The following is an 18,754-nucleotide window of genomic DNA, read 5'->3' as shown; positions in this document are numbered from 1 at the left end:
TCCTGCTTGTGTGCTCATGTGCGCGCTCTCTCTCTGTCAAGTAAATAAATAAAATCTTTAAAAAACAAAAAAAATGGGAGGAAAAAAAGCCAGTAATAAGATTCCGTAAGATCACCCTGTCTGCATTACTTTCTTGGCAGTAATTACATTCTGCCCTTCCCCATGTGTATACCTTGTCTCCTTCAATTGTGTTGCCAGGATAAAAACTTAAATACTGGATTGTTTTTCTATATGTGCACATATTCTAGTTCATTCTTTTTAATAGCTGCATAGTCTTCAGGTACACATGTGTATTAGTTTCCTATTGCTGCTGTAACAAAATTAACCACAAATTTAGTGGCTTAAAACAACACAAATTTATTATATTACAGTCCTGGAGATCAGAAGTCTGAAATGGCAGGCCTGCATTCCTTCTGCAGCCTCTAGGGGAGAATCACGTATTGCCTTTTCTAGCCTCTAGAGAATGTGCAATTTGTGGTCCCAAATCACTTCCGTCTCTATATATCACAATTGCCTTCTTCTCTCTGATTTCCTGTCTCCTTCTTACAGAGACTCTTAGGGTTACACTGGGCCTACTTGGATAATCCAAGATAATCGTCCCATTTCAAGTTCCTTAATATAATCACAACTGCAGAGTCCCTTTTGCTATGTGAGGTAAAATATTCTCAGGTTCCAGAGATTAGGACGTGGACATCTTCGTTGGGGAGTGTGGGGGGTGATTATTCTGCCGGCCACTGCATGTACCAAAAACTTACATAATCAGTACTCTATTGACCAACATTCAGATTGTATCTAGTTTTTTATCATTATAAACCATGTTGCAAGGAATATTTTTGGACTTGTATTTTCACACTTACATAAATGTATCCATTTGATGATGTCCTGGTGTTGCATTGATAGTCAAAGGGTATGTGAATTTAAAATATTGATAGACGTTTTCAAATTCCTTTCTAAACCATGTGCATTGAGGGCACCCAGCTGGCTTAATTGGTAGAGCATGCAACTCCTGATCTCAGGGTTATGAGTTCAATCCCCACATTGGATGTAGACATTACTTTAAAAAATAAAATCTGAAAAACAAAATAAAATTAACCACATGCATTAATTTTATTCCTATCAACTGTTTAGGAGAGTGAATGCTTCTTTACACACCCCAACGCAAGGTATTACCAAACTTTCAAATGTTTGCTAATCTGCCAGGTGAAAAGCAGTACTATATACTACCAATTTCATTTGAAATTGAACAGTTTATTTACTTACATATTCTTCATTTTTATTTCTTCTGCGAACTGCCTATTGTCTTTCTTTTTTATCGATGAATGACAGCCCTTCATCTATTATATATGTTGCAAATATTTTTCCTAGTTGGTCATTTGTGTTTTGACTTTGGGCAACACAGAAGTTTCGTCTTTACCTGGTCAGATTTACTAATCTTTTCCCATGTGGTTTCTAAGTGTTTTAAATATTTAGAAAGGCCTTCTTCAAGAATCTTCAAAATTCTTCCATGTTTTCACCTGGGAGGGGGCATTTTAAATTCTTATATATTTTGGGGTGCCTAGGTGGCTCAGTCAGTTGGGCCTCCTACTCATTTTGGCTCAAGTCATGATCTCGGGGTCCTGGGGTCAAGCCTGGGGTCAGGCTCCCCACTGGGCAGGGAGTCTGCTTGTCTCCCTCTCCTTCTGTTCCTCCCCCGCCTGTGCGTGCTCTCTCTCTTTCAAATAAATAAATTTTTATATCTTTTATCAAACTGGTGCACGTGAGTGCGTGTCCACGCTCTTGAAGGGTGGTGGGAGGGCCCATTCATCCTTTTCCAGGTGGCTAGCTAATAGTACCATGTTTATTACGTCTCCTAGACGTCTTAGACGATAGCCATAGGAGAAAAGGGAGTCAAGAGAGAAATGGTAAAAGATTCTGCAGGAGGTAATTCGGCGCACCCACCAGCCCCTACCGGGAGTAAAGGCCCCCGCCCCCTACAGCGGCTTCCTGGCCTGCGACTCCGGGAAACAGGCGGAACGCAGGTGCGCGAGGCCTGGGAGCCGCACGAGCCCGGCCTCGGAGGACTGTACGGCAGCGGGGGAGCGGTTTGGCGGGAACACAGGGCCGCTCGGAGGCCGGCGCCGCGATGCTCCCCTCCTTGCAGGAATCTCTGGATGGGGATGAAAAGGAGCTAGAGAGCAGCGAGGAGGGAGGCTCCGCGGAGGAGCAGAGACTCGAGCCGCCACCCAGCAGCCACTACTGTCTCTACAGCTACCGCGGAAGCAGGTGCAGCGCCCACCGTCCCTGTGGCCCCGCCCCGGCCCCGCATCCCACCCCTGGCCTCTCGCAAAGCCCTTCTTCCCCTCTCCCAGCTATAATAGTCTCTGGTCCTAAGGACCCTTCCTCGCCTCACGCCGTTCTTCCGGGCCACCGTCCTGGACTTTGGCGCCCCTCCTAATCCTCTGCGCTCCAACTGTCCCTCTCGACTTTTCAGCCCCTTCCTGTCGCCCCTGCCCTTTGGCGCAGCGCCTCGTACACTCATTAATGTCAATTTCCACCCCGTCCTTCCTGTCATTACCGCCCCACTTTCTCCCATTAGCCCCACGCATTCACACCTCCACCCCACCCTCCGATTATCCTCTGTTCTCGCTGCCTCCTTTTCCTCGGTCGGGGCAGACATTCCTGGGGCTCTCTTGGCCCTGGAAAGTCTGGTTTTTAGAGGAAATTTCCTCGACTCTTGTGGATGTTTAATTTAGCTTTTCCTCCACCTCTTAGACGGCCTGGAGAAGGGGCTCTTGTCCGCACCGTTTCATGGGTTTTCCCTGTCATGAGGCTACGTAGGCAGTGGAGGATCCACGCACTTCTAACTTGCAGCATTTTCAGTTGACTGTTCACCCCCACCCTGCTTGCCGGCGGGGAGGGGGCCATACTGCGTTTGAGTTAGAGCCCATAACTGATGGCTGTATTGCTTTTGTGGTGTGCAGATTGGCACAACAGCGAGGGGACAGTGATGATGGAAGCCCAAGCGGCATAAATGCAGAAACGCCCTCTGGTGATGATTTCAGGTAAAAGCAGCTCGACCCTAACCCACGGGTGTGCTTTCATCTTCTCTGCATCTCTGTCCTGTAGATATCAGTGGGTACCCTATTTCACTTCAGCTTTCCCCGAGTCAAACCACCAAGCCCACCTATCCCCTAGGAACCTCATCTGGATTTCCTCATTAGTCCATTCATTCAAGGCTGGGCAGATCCAAATACTGGAGTGCCCCTGGTGATTAAGCCAGAGGCAATCCATCTTAGTTCCTTGATTGGAACTGCATTAAATATTCAAGGTCATATGAGTATAAAGAAATCTAAAATGCTCCTTTTCCCCACCTTCAATACCCTTTCAGAGCTCCATTGCTACACACTGGAATGTAAACTCTAGGACAGAATGGATTGTTGTCTCTTTGGTTCATTGATGTCTCCCTACCTGGCACCCTGAGTGGTACCAAGGTAAACATTTAAGACATATTTCGTAAATGAATGAATGACTGAATCTTAGCACTTGATGCGAAGTAGGGGATAATACAACAATATGTTCACTGACAGGATGATAGATGATTTAAGGAATTTTTTAGGTGTTGTAATAGCATTATGGTATTGTGAAAAGGAGGTAAGGTCAGTGGATTAGGGGTCCCGGTGGAGTATACTAGAGAGAATGAGCTGGAAAGATAGGACTATTTTAAACCATTTGATGAGGTAGATCATACTTGGTGACATACACACCTAGAAGCCTCCCCAGCAGGAGTCCTATAAAAAGCTTTGTCGGGCGCCTGGGTGGCTCAGATGGTTAAGCATCTGCCTTAGGCTCAGGTCATGATTCCAGGGTCCTGGGATCGAGGCCCACATCGGGCTCCTGGCTCAGCAGGGAGCCTGCTTCTCCTTCTCCCTCTGCCTCTCTCCCTGCTCATGCTCTCTCTCTCTGTATCTCTGTGTCTCAAATGAATAAATAAAATCTTTAAAAAAAAAAAAAAAAAAGCTTTGTCAAATCCTTAAAGAGATTCTGGCTTTTAGTAATATTCTGATTTATGAGGTGTGAAGGTTGTAGTCCACTGGTAAGAGATGTGTGTCTTTTATTTGTCCAGCCTCTCCTTGGTGGGTACTAATCTGCCATCGGAAGTGGAGCCAGACCTGCGTGGTTTCATTGCTAAGCGTCTTGCTAAGGGAGCAGTATTTGAAGGGCTGGGTAATGTTGCATCTGTGGAGCTGAGGTAAGTGTAAAATGTGCTGTGTCCTGGGTTTTTATTTCTGAGCTGAATATGAGAAGTGTGGAGAAATTGCAAAAGATCAGCTCCTACCGGACTTGCAAAGTTGGTCTTTGTTCTCTGGCAGCCTGAGCCCTGGGTCACACACACACACTTGTGGGATGGAATTAAGTGAATGGCAGACGCTACCACCTAAGAGTACTTATTTGGTCTTGTACTTGGAAGAAAAGAGTTAATTACCAAAACTAAAAGTGTATACAGTTTGTAAAGTGCTTTCCCAAACTGCTCTCTACAAAGGGGCAATAGAGCAGATACTCTTACTTCCATTTTCAGATGAGCAAATAAACTCAAAGACATTGAGGTCACACAGCTGGTCATATTGATGGAGTGCAGACTTAATCATAGGTGTCCTCTGTTGACTTCCAGCCATCTTTCCATTACACCCCTTGATTGTAGTTCACTTTAGACTATGATTTTGCCATCAAGTCCCCTCAGGAGTATGAAGCCACAGCCCAAAGATAAAGCCCCAGGATTAACATGTCACATCTGCCTGGAGCTTCAGTGATTCGTGAAGTTTTGGGGGGAGAATGAGAACATGTTTATATTTATGTAAACGTGGATATACTATGAACAAGAATAAAATTTGCATGAGTTTTTCACTAAGAGAAGAGAACTCAAAGAAATGCCACGTTTGAAATTCTAGGTGCTGCTTTTGCAAAAGCCCATAACGGTACATGGTAATTTTCCTCTGCCATTACAAGTAAACCAAGGAGAAGTCTAGGAAGTTCTGACCTAGTTTGCAATCTTAACAGTATTGTCAGATGAAGATGATCAAGGTTTGCAGCAGTCCATAAAACTAGACGCATGACTTAGCAAAATAATACATTTTACTGTCTTGTCTTTTCTAGGATTCCAGAATCCCGGGTCGGTTGTTATTACTGTCTTTTCCAACAAGAAAAACTGCTTCCTGAAGCAGCAACAGTGGACTCTGAACATAACGCTTCAGAGTATGTGGTCTGTTTTTTAGGAGGGTCTGAAAAAGGACTTGAGCTATATCCTTTCTTTGATCTTCGAGGATATCAGGAAGGAAACCATGGGATGCTAAGTGGAGGAGTATTACTACCGACCTCCAAAGAGCTTTTCTACCCCTTCTATATTTACTTCATTTCATACCTTCATACAACCAGTTTGTCCTGGCATGTCTTAATTTAAAGTTTGCATCTGAGAGATTTTATGTTTCCTATTGAGAGATAAAACACTGTCTTGATGCATCCTTTATTGCTTCCTTAAGAACGTACTTTCAGGCTTGAATTGGACAAGTATATTCAAGGGCTGAAAAATAACATGAGCTGTGAGGTAAGATGATCGATTTAATTGGTAAGACTGAGATGATAAACACACTGTAATTGCTATGCTTATGAAATCACACAGGTAGACACAAAGACACCCAAATCCTAAAAATACTGCTTTGTGGGCTAATAGGAAGGTGCCTGTTAAGGGAAGCAGGGAACATAGTCCTATAAGTGCTCTAAGTTTCACAAGACTGCTTCTGATGTTTTGTATCCATGAAAAATTGAATCCATTGAATTCAGGGTATATGGTAATATGCCAAGTGAGGAAGAAGATACTCTTTTCCAGATTTCTAGGCACATAAGACTTATGTGCTGGTCAGAACTAATGTCCGTGAAGCCTCTGGCACCAAAGACATGCTATACAATGGTATGACTGTCCTTGAACTCAACATCAAAGATTTGTAGAAAAATTCACATTTTTTATTTTTTTAATCTTTTTTAATTTTTTATTTATTTATTTTTTTAAAATTTTATTTATTTATTTGACAGAGAGAGACACAGAGAGAGAAGGAACACAAGTAGGGGGAGTGGGAAAGGGAGAAGCAGGCCTCCCGCCAAGCAGGGAGCCCGATGCGGGGACTCGATCCCAGGACCCTGAGATCATGACCTGAGCCAAAGGCAGATGCTCAACAACTGAGCCACCCAGGCGCCCCCTTTTTTTTATTTTTTAAAGATTTTATTTATTTATTTGACAGAGGGACACAGCCAGAGAGGGAACACAAGCAGGGGGAGTGGGAGAGGGAGAAGCAGACTCCCTGCTGAGCAGGGAGCCTGACACGGGGCTCGATCCCAGGACCCTGGGATCATGACCCGAGCCGAAGGCAGACACTTAATGACTGAGCCACCCAGGCGCCCCGAAAAATTCCATTTTTTATTAGTCGATCTTTCACGAACTAGATATATCCATATTGATTAAATTATCTATATCTTTAAAAAACTACACTTAACTGTGTAGTAGTTGTTAAAAGTTATAACTCTTCTAACTTTACTACCCATTACATGTGGTACCAATTCCTTTTACTTGTCATGTGCTTACAAGATCCTGCAGGAGAGGAAAGGCTAGCATAGGAGTAAGCCAAGGAAATGGGTCTAGGGGGAGCTGCTCTCCCAGAGCGGAGCTCTTGCAGTAGTCCCCAGTGAGCAGCACAGTCTAGAAAGCCAGATGTGCTCATGGCCAGCGCTCATGGCAGCAGTCTGACAGCTGGAGTGGGCTTGAGGGCTTTGATGAATTAGTGTGTGTCCTTCTCTGATCCTATCTGAATGTGAGTGAGCTGTCTCACTCTTCAGCCATTCAGCAGGTGCTCCATAAGCTCATGCATGGATGTTTCAGGCACTGCCAAGTGCTGGGGTGACAAGGATTATTAAGAGAATATCTCCTGGGGCACCTGGCTGGCTCAGTTGGTAGAGCACACAACTCTTGATCTCGGGGTTGTGAGTTTGATCCCCACTTTAAGGGTAAAGATCACTTAAAAAGAAAATCTTGGGGTGCCTGGGTGGCTCAGTCGTTAAGCGTCTGCCTTCGGCTCGGGTCATGATCTCAGGGTCCTGGGATCGAGCCCCGCATTGGGCTCCCTGCTCGGCAGGAAGCCTGCTTCTCCCTCTCCCACTCCCCCTCCCCCTGCTTGTGTTCCCTCTCTCACTGTCTCTCTCTGTCAAATAAATAAAATCTTAAAAAAAAAAAAAAAACTTAAAGAAAAAATCTCTGAGTATACACAGTATGGTAGGAGAAGATGGACATGTAAATGCCCAACTTCTCCCAGCAAAGAAATAGCATGGAACCCTACTAATTCGGTCTCTTTATTTTATGTAATACATTTCTAAGTGTTTTTTTAAGAAATTCCATACAGGGGCACCTAGGTGGCTCAGACGGTTAAGCGTCTGCCTTCGGCTCAGGTCATGATCCCAGGGTCCTGGAATCAAGCCCTGCATTAGGCTCCCTGCTCAGTGGGAAGTCTGCTTCTCCCTCTCCCACTCCCCCTGCTTGTGTTGCCTGTCTTGCTGTCTCTCTCTGTCAAATAAATAAATAAAATCTTTAAAAAAAAAAAAAGAAATTCACTACAGAATTATTCCCCACTCTGCTCAGGAAAGTTGTATCACAATTCCTTATTTGAGTTGGTGGTGTTAGCTTAAAAAAAGGAGGTATCTATCCTCAGTTGTTTTTTTTTTTTTTTTAAGATTTTATTTATTTATTTGAGAGAGAGAGAGAGCATGAGCAGAGGCAGAGGCAGAGGGAGAAGCAAACTCCCCACTGCGCAGGGAGCCCAACGAGGGGCGAGATCCCAGGACCCTGGGATCATGACCTGAGCCGAAGGCAGACCCTCAACCAACTGAGCCACCCAGGCACCCCTATCCTGAGTTCTTTGCACTGTCAAGAGTATCATGAAGAAAATGTTAAGTCCACTAAAGAGAAGGCTTACATTAAAGCAGGTGACATTCTTTCTTGATCTAGGAAAGGGGCCTAGAGAACCACATAAAATCCTACCTGAGCAGCTGGTTTGAGGATGTTGTATGCCCAATCCAAAGGGTGGTTCTTCTCTTTCAGGAGAAGCTTACCTTTCTGCTACATGCTGTAAGTATTGCCCAAACAAAAGCATTTCTTTAATTGAGAGTCACTTTGGCAGAGTTTGGATTATTTAAAGACATACTCACTTTCTCTGAACACTACTCCCCCCTCCCCTGCTGAATATTCATTCAAACTATGCTTGCAATCAGAGTAGACCACACTCTGTTTACTGAGATCTAGAAAGTTCCACTACTCAGGTAGAATTGCAAATACTAAATCTTCCTAATAGGATAAAACATTATTATTTTTTTAAGTAGGCTCTACGCCCAGCTTGAGTGGGGCTTAAACTCATAACCCTGAGATCAAGACCTGAGCTAAGATCAAGAGTCTGACCCTTAACTGACTGAGCCAGCCAGGCACCCCAGGATAAAACATTTTAAAATAATATTTTTGAAGTGATCTGGGAGAGGCACAATTTCCAAAACAATTTGAGAAGGAAAACAAAAATCCCAAAGTGATTTTTCACTATATAAAAAGTCCAGATAGGGGCGCCTGGCTGGCCCAGTCTGTAAAGCATGCAACTCTTGATCTTGGGGTCGTAAATTCAAGCCCCACATTGTGGGTAGAGACTACTTAAAAAAAAAAGTCCAGATAAAAAATGAAAAATTCACGAAAATACCCAGACAATGGGGGAAACCTAGAGTATATGGCCAGGCTTTTATTTAAATATGTGGTGGGTAAATTCAGCTGTAACTGGATGGTCCCATGAGACCAGGGTGATAAAGCCAGGTTTTAGGCTGTCAGTGGGCACCTGATGAACAAGGCTCTGGGTAGTGCCCATCTAGAATGGTCCATTGTGGTGTTTATTGGGGAAGCTGACGTTTACTGTTGAGTACTGCTCAATAAGGAAAACTAGAATCCCTGTATCAATTAGGCTTTATTTTTCTCTCATAGGCTCTGAGTTATACTCCTGTTGAAGTTAAAGAATCAGATGAAAAAACAAAGAGAGACATTAACAGGTAAAGAAGAGTTTTCCTTTTTCACAGCAAGCCTGATACTACGTTTTCAAACCCCCCACCCAGTGCAGAATGAATTTGCTTTCTCCCTCCTACCCTGCAATACTGTTTGTGGAAAAGAACCTGTGTGTGTGGCAGGTTTCTGAGTGTGGCCAGTCTTCAAGGCCTTATTCACGAAGGCACCATGACGTCCTTGTGCATGGCCATGACCGAGGAGCCACATAAATCTGTGGTCATCGATTGCAGCGGCTCCCAGCCTCAGTTCTACAATGCAGGTGAGCCACAGCCCGAGGCAGCCTTCCTGGTGGGAGTCTCTATTTTTGCACCGAGAACACATGAGACAAAGTTAGCCTTCCAGCCTTGTACACTTGTCTCTGTTTATCTCACACTCACCAAAAATAGTATCAATTCTAGAACCACGGAAATCCCATCATGCCTAGCAATTCCACTCCTATGTATATAGAGAAATTCTTGTATGTGTACATAAGGAGACAAGTACAGAAATATTCATAAAGGCACTGTTTGAAATAGCAAAGAATGGAAGCAAATGTCTATCAGGAAAACTGAAAAACTGCTATATTCATACAGTGGAGCCCTACATAGCAGCGAAAATGCACGAACTAGCTCAGAACCATACTATTTAGTGGAAGAGCCATTAAAGAAAAACGAAGTTTTAACATATGTAAAGTAATACTATATAGGCCTTAGAGATTAAAAAAGAAAAGTATGTGACAAAAGTTGAAAGAAATACGTGGGAACGATAATCCTTTCTGATGGGAAAGGAGGGGGATGTGATGGGGAAGACATACTCAGGGCTTCAGCCATTTGGTATTTCTTAGCCAGGTGGTGAGCCGACTATTTTTTTAGACCATTATAGAAAGTCTTAAATAATTCACTACACGTGGGGCGCTTGGGTGGCTCAGTCGGCTGAGCATCCGACGCTTGTTTTTGGCTCAGGGCATGATCTCAGGGTCGTGAGATCAAGCCCCGTGTCTGGCTCCTCGCTCAGTGGGGAGTCCGCTTGAGATTCTCTTCCTCTCGCTCTGCCCCTCCCCCCACTTGTGCATGCTTGCTCTTTCTCTGTCTCTCTCTCAAGTAAATCTTTTTTTTTCTTATTTATTTATTTATTTGACACAGAGAGAGAGACAGCGAGAGAGGGAACACAAGCAGGGGGAGTGGGAGAGGGAGAAGCAGACTTCCCACTGAGCAGGGAGCCCGATGCAGGGCTCAATCCCAGGACCCTGGGATCATGACCTGAACTGAAGGCAGACGCTTAACGACTGAGCCACCCAGGTGCCCCTAAATAAATAAATCTTGAAAATAATTCACTATAAGTGTTTTGACCAAGAAGGAAAATCACAATGGATACAGGTGATGTATACCTGAAACTAACAAACTATGAAGTGTCAATTACACTTCAGTTAAAAATAAATAATGAATAGAAAGAATAAATCTTATGCTTTGTAGGATTAGAAAGAATGTCTTATGCTTTGTAGGATTTCAGTTTTATTTATTTTTTTCTAAAATACTTCATAGGAAGCAACCGGTTTTGTGAGGACTGGATGCAGGCTTTTTTGAACGGCACTGAAGGAGGTAACCCTTTTCTTTTTCGACAAGTACTGGAGAACTTTAAACTAAAGGTAATTAATTGGCTATGTGCCAAATATCATCATATCATTTTTGTCTGAATTTTAGTTAGTACCAGTGACAGAGTAACAAATCTGCTTTACAGCTGTGATGTCTATTAAATAGGACGTTCTCAAAACTAGAATCCCCAGAAGGCATTTACTTTATTTATATTTTCCAGGAGCTTCTGCATATATATCATTGCAGTTCCAATTAATTGGGTTGAGTGCTTGCTTGTATCTCAGGGACATCAGTCTTCTAATTTGTGATGTATTTTAGTTGGAAAGCACCAAAAAAAATGGTTCAGTGCCTAAGGTTTCAAAATTCTGATGGGGAGGAGCATTGTTACTTTATTTTGCAGATTTTAAAAATATTTTTACTTTATGTAAGAAATTGTGTTCTCCCAAGGGCAAAGCATATTAGCAATAAGAACGATGGAAATATTTAAAATAAAAAGCAAACATCTCGGCAACATATGTCAAGCTCTCAGCTGGATAGGAGATATTTCTCAGGCTTCGTTATTATCTCACTAAACACATACTTAACTGGGTAATCTTTTTCTAGGCCATACAAGACACAAATAATTTGAAGAGATTTATCCGACAGGCAGAAATGAATCATTACGCTTTGTTTAAATGTTACATGTTCCTGAAGAACTGTGGTAGTGGAGATATCCTTTTGAAGATTGTTAAAGTGGAACACGAAGAAATGCCTGAAGCCAAAAACGTGGTGGCTGTCCTTGAAGAATTTATGAAAGAAGCTCTTGTCCAAAGTTTTTGATCACATGTTTTGAGATCATTGTGTTGTCAAGTTGTACATATCAGCCTTGGTGTTTGAAACTGCGGTTGTTGTAATTGTCATAGGATTGCTACTGAAGATTATTTCAGACACATTCTAGATTTCTTCATTTCGTACTTTTAAAATTTAACTTACTTAGACCTAAAAATCCAAGGACCATTTTCACTGAGTCTTAGATGTGCGTTAGAGTCGTGGAATTTTAGGACGCTGCTGGCCCCATAAATTCTAGGCCTCGGGGGGTTGATGCTCAAAAATCTTGAAAGGTCATTTTGTGGCTTCTCTGAGGAGTTGGCTGTGGTATTTAGCAATTTTTCCTCCCAGAAAAATTGTGATACTCCTTTCTCAATGTACTATAGCTTCTTTAAAAAAAAAAAGTCCTCCTAGTCTCAGGACAGATAGCGCTGCGACACCATTTCAGAGACAGATCTGTGCATTCTGTGGGTGCTTGGATAGATTTTTTTTGTTTGATTATGGCATGGATGACAAAGTTAAGTCAGTACACAAATCATGACTGTTTAAGAAATTAAATGAGCTTTAAAAATAGATACACTAGCTTCAAGACAAAACATCATCTCTGACAGAAAGCTACTGCAGAAGTGGCCGCCAGCCCCTTTCTTCATTCATTTGTTCACAGGTACCTGCCAAGAGCCTGTATTTTCTTTTCTGTTTTTCTGTTGAAAATGCTGGAGTTTTCCAACAGTGTTAAAAAAGAAGCAAAGTACACAAATTCTACAAGCAAACTGTAACATAAAGAATGCAAACAGATTCTTCATATCAGAGTTACTTATTGATTTTAGTTTTTTGTATATTTGTTATAAGCCTCATATTGTTTTACTCCAAATCAGTTGAAAATGGAGCCATTTATAATTCCCATGGAAGCCAATTGTAGCTACCCACATGACGGCAGTTTGTTCTGCAAAGCTCTTTAACAAATCCATTTAATAATGATTTTTGGTTAGAAGATCAGAAGTCTTATTCTCACTGCCTTCAGGATGCTCAGAGGAACACAAGCCCATAAAAATCCTCTCCTAAACTCATACATAAGTTCTGAGTTTTAACTTTGAAAATGACTGACAATGGCCTGATGCTTTCTCTTCTACAGAAGTCTGGGGACATGACTCACCAAGCCATTTCTTTTCCTTTAATGAGAAATACAATTCAGCTGTACTCTCAAGATCTTCATAAAGGCTCTCATATGGTTTTAAATTTTAATAACTTGGATTGTAGGCAATGTAGAAAACAAAATCCAAATAGCATTTTTTATAGCATTAAATTCAGGATGACCATGGGAAATAAGCAATTCGAAGGCTTATTGAACCTGCCCTTGAACCTGGCTTTTTCTAATGTACTTGGTTACTCATTTAGAAATCAATTTTTTTAATAGACAACATTAGGACACCAACACTTGGAGTCTAAAAAACATATTTTTCGTTTTCAGATTCATGTATCATTCAACAGTCCATGATGTAAATGGCATTTTAAAGTAAATGTATTACCTGCTTCAAGCCATTTATGGATATAGTCAAGGTATAGTTAGCTATTCCTTATGTGTACTTCTACATATATATTGTGTGATGCAGGGTCACTACAGTACACAGTTGTGTGCCATACTGTCTTATTTTACAAGCCTATGACAAACTATCACTATTCTAGGCAAGGAAAATGGTGACATGGAATCAAGTATCTTGTTGGCCATGAGAAGAAACCCAAAGAGCTCATGACCAGAAACATGTACTGTATTCAAATTTTAATAAGCTAATGTATTCGTTTTTAAAGTTTTAAAAAGGATTTGTTCACGTGTGGAATACATTTATGTATTGCTTGTGTGCTCTACAGAGGAAATATATGTTTGTCATGTATCAAAAATGGCCTGTTTAATTGTAATTATATTTGTAATAATAATAATAACCCAACTTAGCTTCTCATCAGCAGAGTCATTTTTATTTAACTAGCTCCATTCTCAAGTCTGACATTTTTATTAAGGTGCAACAAGTTTAGGGGGAGATTATACTTGCACTGAGGAATTTGTTGAAGAGAGTCACATCACCTGCTGGAATACACCTTTCTGCACCTTGCAGGAGGCATCAGGCAGGGTGTGAGGGCAATTTCCATCACAATGTTTTATTCATTGTCCAGGGAAGTTACACCCATAGAACTCAATAACCCAAGTCCCTTCCCTTCACTCTCATTCATTATTAACCGTGACAGAATGCCTGTCCTTTACCAGAGGTGCACTATACCGGATGCTAGGAAAGCCTGCTGGCATCTGGGAAGTAAGACCAGGACCACATTTCCCCAGCCATGTGTCTTCTCAGTCATGGAGATTCCCACCCCCCCACCCCCCCCCCAAAGCCCGGCATCGATGAAGTCTTTCCACTTGGAGGGCTAAGAGAGCTGGAGAGCTCTGCAACTGCTAAACTTCCTGAATGTGTCACAGACTTCAAATCATTCTGAGCTTGCATAAATGCTAGATTCCGGAAGTCGGCGGTGATAGGGAGTGACAATGAATTCATAGCTGTGGATTTTCTTGTAAACTATTTGAGGATGGCTGATAAAGCAGAAATCCTGTCAAGTGAGCACGGAGTGAATATTCCAAGGTCCATTACTGTGACTAATGCAGTGAGACTGGATCTTGAAACGAACGCCCTGGCCCTTCCACGGGTTTCGTGCTCTTAAAGTCCCACACAAACAGCCGAGGAGTGAGAGCATGAACTCGGGAACTACAGTGCGAATCCATCTATGCCATAAGGTACCCAGGAGTCACCACACTTCCCTAAGCCTGCCCCTCATATAAATATGAGCATATTGATACCCACTTCACACCGAGTAGCTGTGCACTAAATGAGGATAATCTGTGGAAAATGGCTCGTGCAGTGCCCAGCACATACTAAGTCATCAGTAAACTGTCTTCATAGTTACCTTATCACCGGTAGATGTCTCACAAAGTTATTGGAAGAATGAGACTCTGGTAGGAGGGAGGAACCAGAAAAGTCAAGGGGGAAGTGATAGGAGGCCAAAGCTAAACAGCTTCTGGCTGTCCAGGGGGCTTGCCAGTAAGCGCCCCGGCTATGGAGCCTGGAACTGACCGGGGGGGACACTGGGGTTCAGACAGTGTCCTGATTTTCCCTCCAGGGAAGTTACTTATCCACACATGAAACAGAAATGAGTTCTTTGACCTTGAGTCTGAGCTGTACTCTCAAGTTTGTTCTGGGATGCCTTCTGCAGCTTTTAGAAATGTTTTTCAATGACCTACAGGAAACTGATGTGACAGAACATTATGGGAAACAGCTCCCATGCTGAATTTAACAGGGTCGTTTAATCCCCCAACAAAATTTAACAGTTATGAATGGCAAATCTGTGTATACTGCCATCGGTTTAGAAAAGCTGGAGAAAACACTTCACTGAATTCTCAGACTGCATCCATTCAAAGCCCATTTGATTATTAAACTTACCCAGCACTACACTTTACCATTTATGCCCCTCTCGCTCTCCCCTTCTGTATGTGAACCATGTCCTCTCACCCTGAGAAAATTCCTATCCCTTCCTCAAGATCCAGGTGTTGACTGCCCCTAGAAAGACCTAAAGAATAGACTATTGGGGTAAAGAAGGAAGCGCCTAGATATTTCAAAGATCACTCCAATAGTAGTAGTCAAAATATTAATCTCCCGTCAGAGTATAGGGTAAGAGGAGGAGAGGAAGACGGGGTGCCAGGCAGGACAGCGGGCACAGAAGTTCTTGACCTGAAACCACGGACCAGTTTCCTTATTCACACACCACCTCCCCCCTCCACATTGTCTCTCCATGCATTTTCAGAGCAAGAGAAAACACAGCTTCCATCAACCACTCAAAAGAGTGCAGTAATTCAAGAACGGTTAAGAACCACCGAGCTGGAAGCACCAGCACCAAGCACCGACCCCCGGAGCTGTGTTGTATGTGCCGCCTCCCACCTCCCCGACCCAGACAGAGACAAAACAGGCTCCGGTGCTAGCCCTTCAGGTCACTTCCTGAGTCACCGATGGCTTTAAAAAAAAAAAAATCTTTAATGGAATCTGTGTTCAAATAATATGTTACAACAAAAATATACAGAATGTACACAATACAAAAATATTTAGAAACAAACATTGCAGCTTCTGTTTCCTTTTGTTTCCCACTTACTCAAGTCCTTTGGGGGGGTGGTGCGGAAATTCAGGGTTGGGCACTGTTTTTTTAAGGCAGAGGAGTATTGGTGCTTTTTGGCCAGCCCTGGGAGCAACATGAAGGATGCCAGGAAAGGGCTTCCACTGCACCCGGGAATCTGTATTCTTTGAAAACGAAATTGGACCCTGGAGGAAGATCTGGGTTTGGTGAGCAATGACTCCCCTAATCCTCTGAGTAAGAAGGGTCCTCGTGGAAATGGAGAGTCCTATTAGCTGGCAAAAACACCTCATTAGGGAGCTTTTCCTAATTAAAAAAATGAATGACTAATGGTGTCATTAAAGCCAAATTTCTCCTTTGAAGATTTGTTTTCCCTTCCCTAGTTTCTGTGATTCCACTTCTGTTTAACGAGCGAGCAAATCTATGGCTGCTTTTTGGGGAATCCCCAGCTTTCAGTTTCCGTGTCCCGTGGATGGAAGGCCAGCCACCCTCCACAGTCCCAAGAGGCACACTGGGCCGGTGGCTGTACGAGCTCAGGAAGGAGGGATGATAGGGACGGGTTGCCAGCAGGGTGCCGGGGATGAGGGCGTGCGGACTGGCTGAGGAGAAAGTCAGACACCAAAACGGAAACCTTTCTTACCAGACAATGATCTTTGGTCCTGGTTTGGAGACCTGGGTTGTATGGAGTGACCGTGGACCCCACTGGGTGGCCCTGCTTGGAGCTGATGGTTGGGCAAGGGTGGGGAGGGGGGTGTGAAGCTGACCAAAGAACTTTGGGGTTCCTTTTGGACCCTGCTGACAGGGAACAGCTGGGGCCTGTGGCCTGAGGCTAGATGAGGCTCCCTTGGTGGTCTGAGACAGGATGGCAAATGGGATTTTCGCCTCAGGCAGTCCTTCTTGGTAGCAAGCTCCCATCTGCGGCCCTGAGGGAACTGGTTGCTTCTCTGAGGCCTTTCTAGAGGCTTCTTCTCACCCCTGCGAGAGGTAGACCCCTCTCCAGGCCACACCAGACGAAGGCAGGGGGGACTCTCCACTCCCTCCACCCACTACCCAGAATATGGGGGGGCCTGGAGGGACGCCCTGCCTCCCCGAGGGCACCGGCTGCCTCCGTTTCTCCAGGGAGGGACAGCACCACTCAGGTTTAGGGGGCTGCAGCCCATGGCCAGGGCCCCCCTCTCCATCCTTACCCAAGTCCTCTCAGCCCCAGTTCCAACTTACTCTCCTCTCCTAGGAAGCGGACTCTCCCAGCTACACCCTTCCCTCAGTGGGGAAGAGACAGGCTGGCAGGACACAGACAAGATGCCTCAGGGTGACGCGGCCCAGCCCCCAATCTGGGCCTGTGCCAACTGGGCCTGGCAGTCCTCAGTACTGTACCAGCACGAGGGCAGCATGACCTCAGGAGCCACACGTGGGGACCCAGACAATCTACTGAGCACCGGGCAAAGAGGGGGAAGGGCTTGGCATAGGCTGGGGCTGCATGGAGACCCTGTCCATTCATGTGTGACCACTGAGGACAGGAAGCCACAGCGGCCTAAGACCCCCAACTGCCTGGCCCGGCTGACTCCAGACTAAGCTCCTGCCCTCGCCCCTGCATGGACCCAGTCCCTCTGCCTCCCGGACTGGAGTTCTTTGTCCTTCTGGGTTGTCAGTGGTTGGGAATTCCAAGAGCAGTATACAGGGAATCACATATTTTGTCAAAAGCCATCCTCCCCTCCCCCTCTCCTCAGGGCCCGTATCAGCTCCTGCTCGGGAGTCATTCCCTTAGCCTCATTTTCCCACTTGTGCCTTGGGGTGGGGATGGACCTGACAATAGCCAAGTTCCCTCCAAGCTCTGAGCATCTGCGTCTCTGGGCTGCCCTCACCTCTGACCCTCATCCAAATACTCAACAATTGTCCAGAAGCAGTTTTCCCCTAAATTGGGATTTCTTGTACTGCAGCCTCCTGTCCCCGCTACTCAATGGACACATGGCTTCAATATTCCTGCCCCAGCCTCTCTGACACCCCCAAAGTTCCTTCCCTCTTATGGAAAACAGAACAGAACCATCTCAGATGTGAAGGTCATTCCAGAGGGGAACAAGAAGGGAGCTTGGCAAAGGCCAACCGCGGCATCCTGAGCATCCCTAGGAGGGCCCAAGGTCTCCCTCCACTGAGGACAAGTCTCCCACTGGTCAGTGGTTTTCAGGGAGACGCCTGGAAAGGATGAGGAATGGGAAAGAAGGGGCTAGCTTTGCTGAAAGCCAGATCCTCAGGGGTCACACTCTCTCACTTCTCAGTGCCTTTTTTCCTCTCATGCAGACCCTTCCACACACCCCTACGCCCTCACGGGCTTCCTCTGCAGCCTCTGACTTCCCTCACGTTCTTCCCATGGCATCTCTTACCATCCCATGGATGTCCTCACCCACCGAACCACACACACACACACACACACACACACACACACACACATCCCCATGACCAAAGGGGAGGCACAATGTAGGGTCAGGGCAATGGAAGGGAAGGAAAAGGCTCTAAAAACAAGGCAGGGCATGGGATGCTGGGGCACCAATATGAGTTGTCAGCATTCTGGGAGACAGGGAGGGAGAAACCCAAAGCTGGAACTGGGCCTTGCCAAGGGTAGTGCTTGGGATGAAGTTTTTTCCCTCCTACTTGGGTTTCTCTTACTGGATACCCCCAGGGCAAGAGTGAGGCCTAGAGTTACAGCATCTCCCTCCTCTGCCTGCCCCAGTGCCCACCACCAGGAGCACACCCTGGGCTCTCCTACACCAAAAGCCAACATGTCCACCACCAGGCCCTCCTCCACTCCAGAGCTCCAAACCCAACAGCTGTAGAGCGAACATTTCCTGGCCTGTAACTGTATCTCTGGGCTGGACAAGGGCCTGCCTGGCTACCCCACCCTCGGGTCTTCCTGACATCTCGGGGTGGGGATGAGGGAGGAGGCTGCTGCTCAGTCTGTGACGAGGGAAGCGTCGCCTGAACACACAGAACAAGCCCAGCCCAAGGGGAGGGCTGCTTTTACCCCACCCCAGGCCTTCGCCCTGGCTCGATGTCCTCAGAACAGTCTAGAAAAACAATGGTAGCAGCATCCAACTCATCCAGCAGGCGC

At 44.9% G+C, this 18,754-nt stretch overlaps 1 protein-coding gene across 1 annotated transcript; it reads left to right on the top strand.

Annotated features, from left to right (window-relative positions):
- Positions 1–2,099: 2,099 nt before the first annotated feature.
- Positions 2,100–13,420, top strand: C15H17orf75 (chromosome 15 C17orf75 homolog). Its single transcript, XM_021704076.1, has 10 exons — positions 2,100–2,262; positions 2,961–3,041; positions 4,103–4,228; positions 5,131–5,274; positions 5,521–5,578; positions 8,024–8,143; positions 9,032–9,096; positions 9,232–9,368; positions 10,630–10,733; positions 11,284–13,420. Exons 1-10 carry the CDS (start codon positions 2,123–2,125, stop codon positions 11,497–11,499), a joined length of 1,191 nt encoding a protein of 396 aa, XP_021559751.1. The 5' UTR covers positions 2,100–2,122; the 3' UTR covers positions 11,500–13,420.
- Positions 13,421–18,754: the final 5,334 nt, after the last annotated feature.

The sequence above is a fragment of the Neomonachus schauinslandi genome, chromosome 15 (genome assembly GCF_002201575.2).
Source record: "Neomonachus schauinslandi chromosome 15, ASM220157v2, whole genome shotgun sequence".
Classification (NCBI taxonomy): domain Eukaryota; kingdom Metazoa; phylum Chordata; class Mammalia; order Carnivora; family Phocidae; genus Neomonachus; species Neomonachus schauinslandi.
The sequence above is the reverse complement of the archived record's forward strand: the minus strand, read 5'-3'. Positions and strand labels throughout refer to the sequence as shown.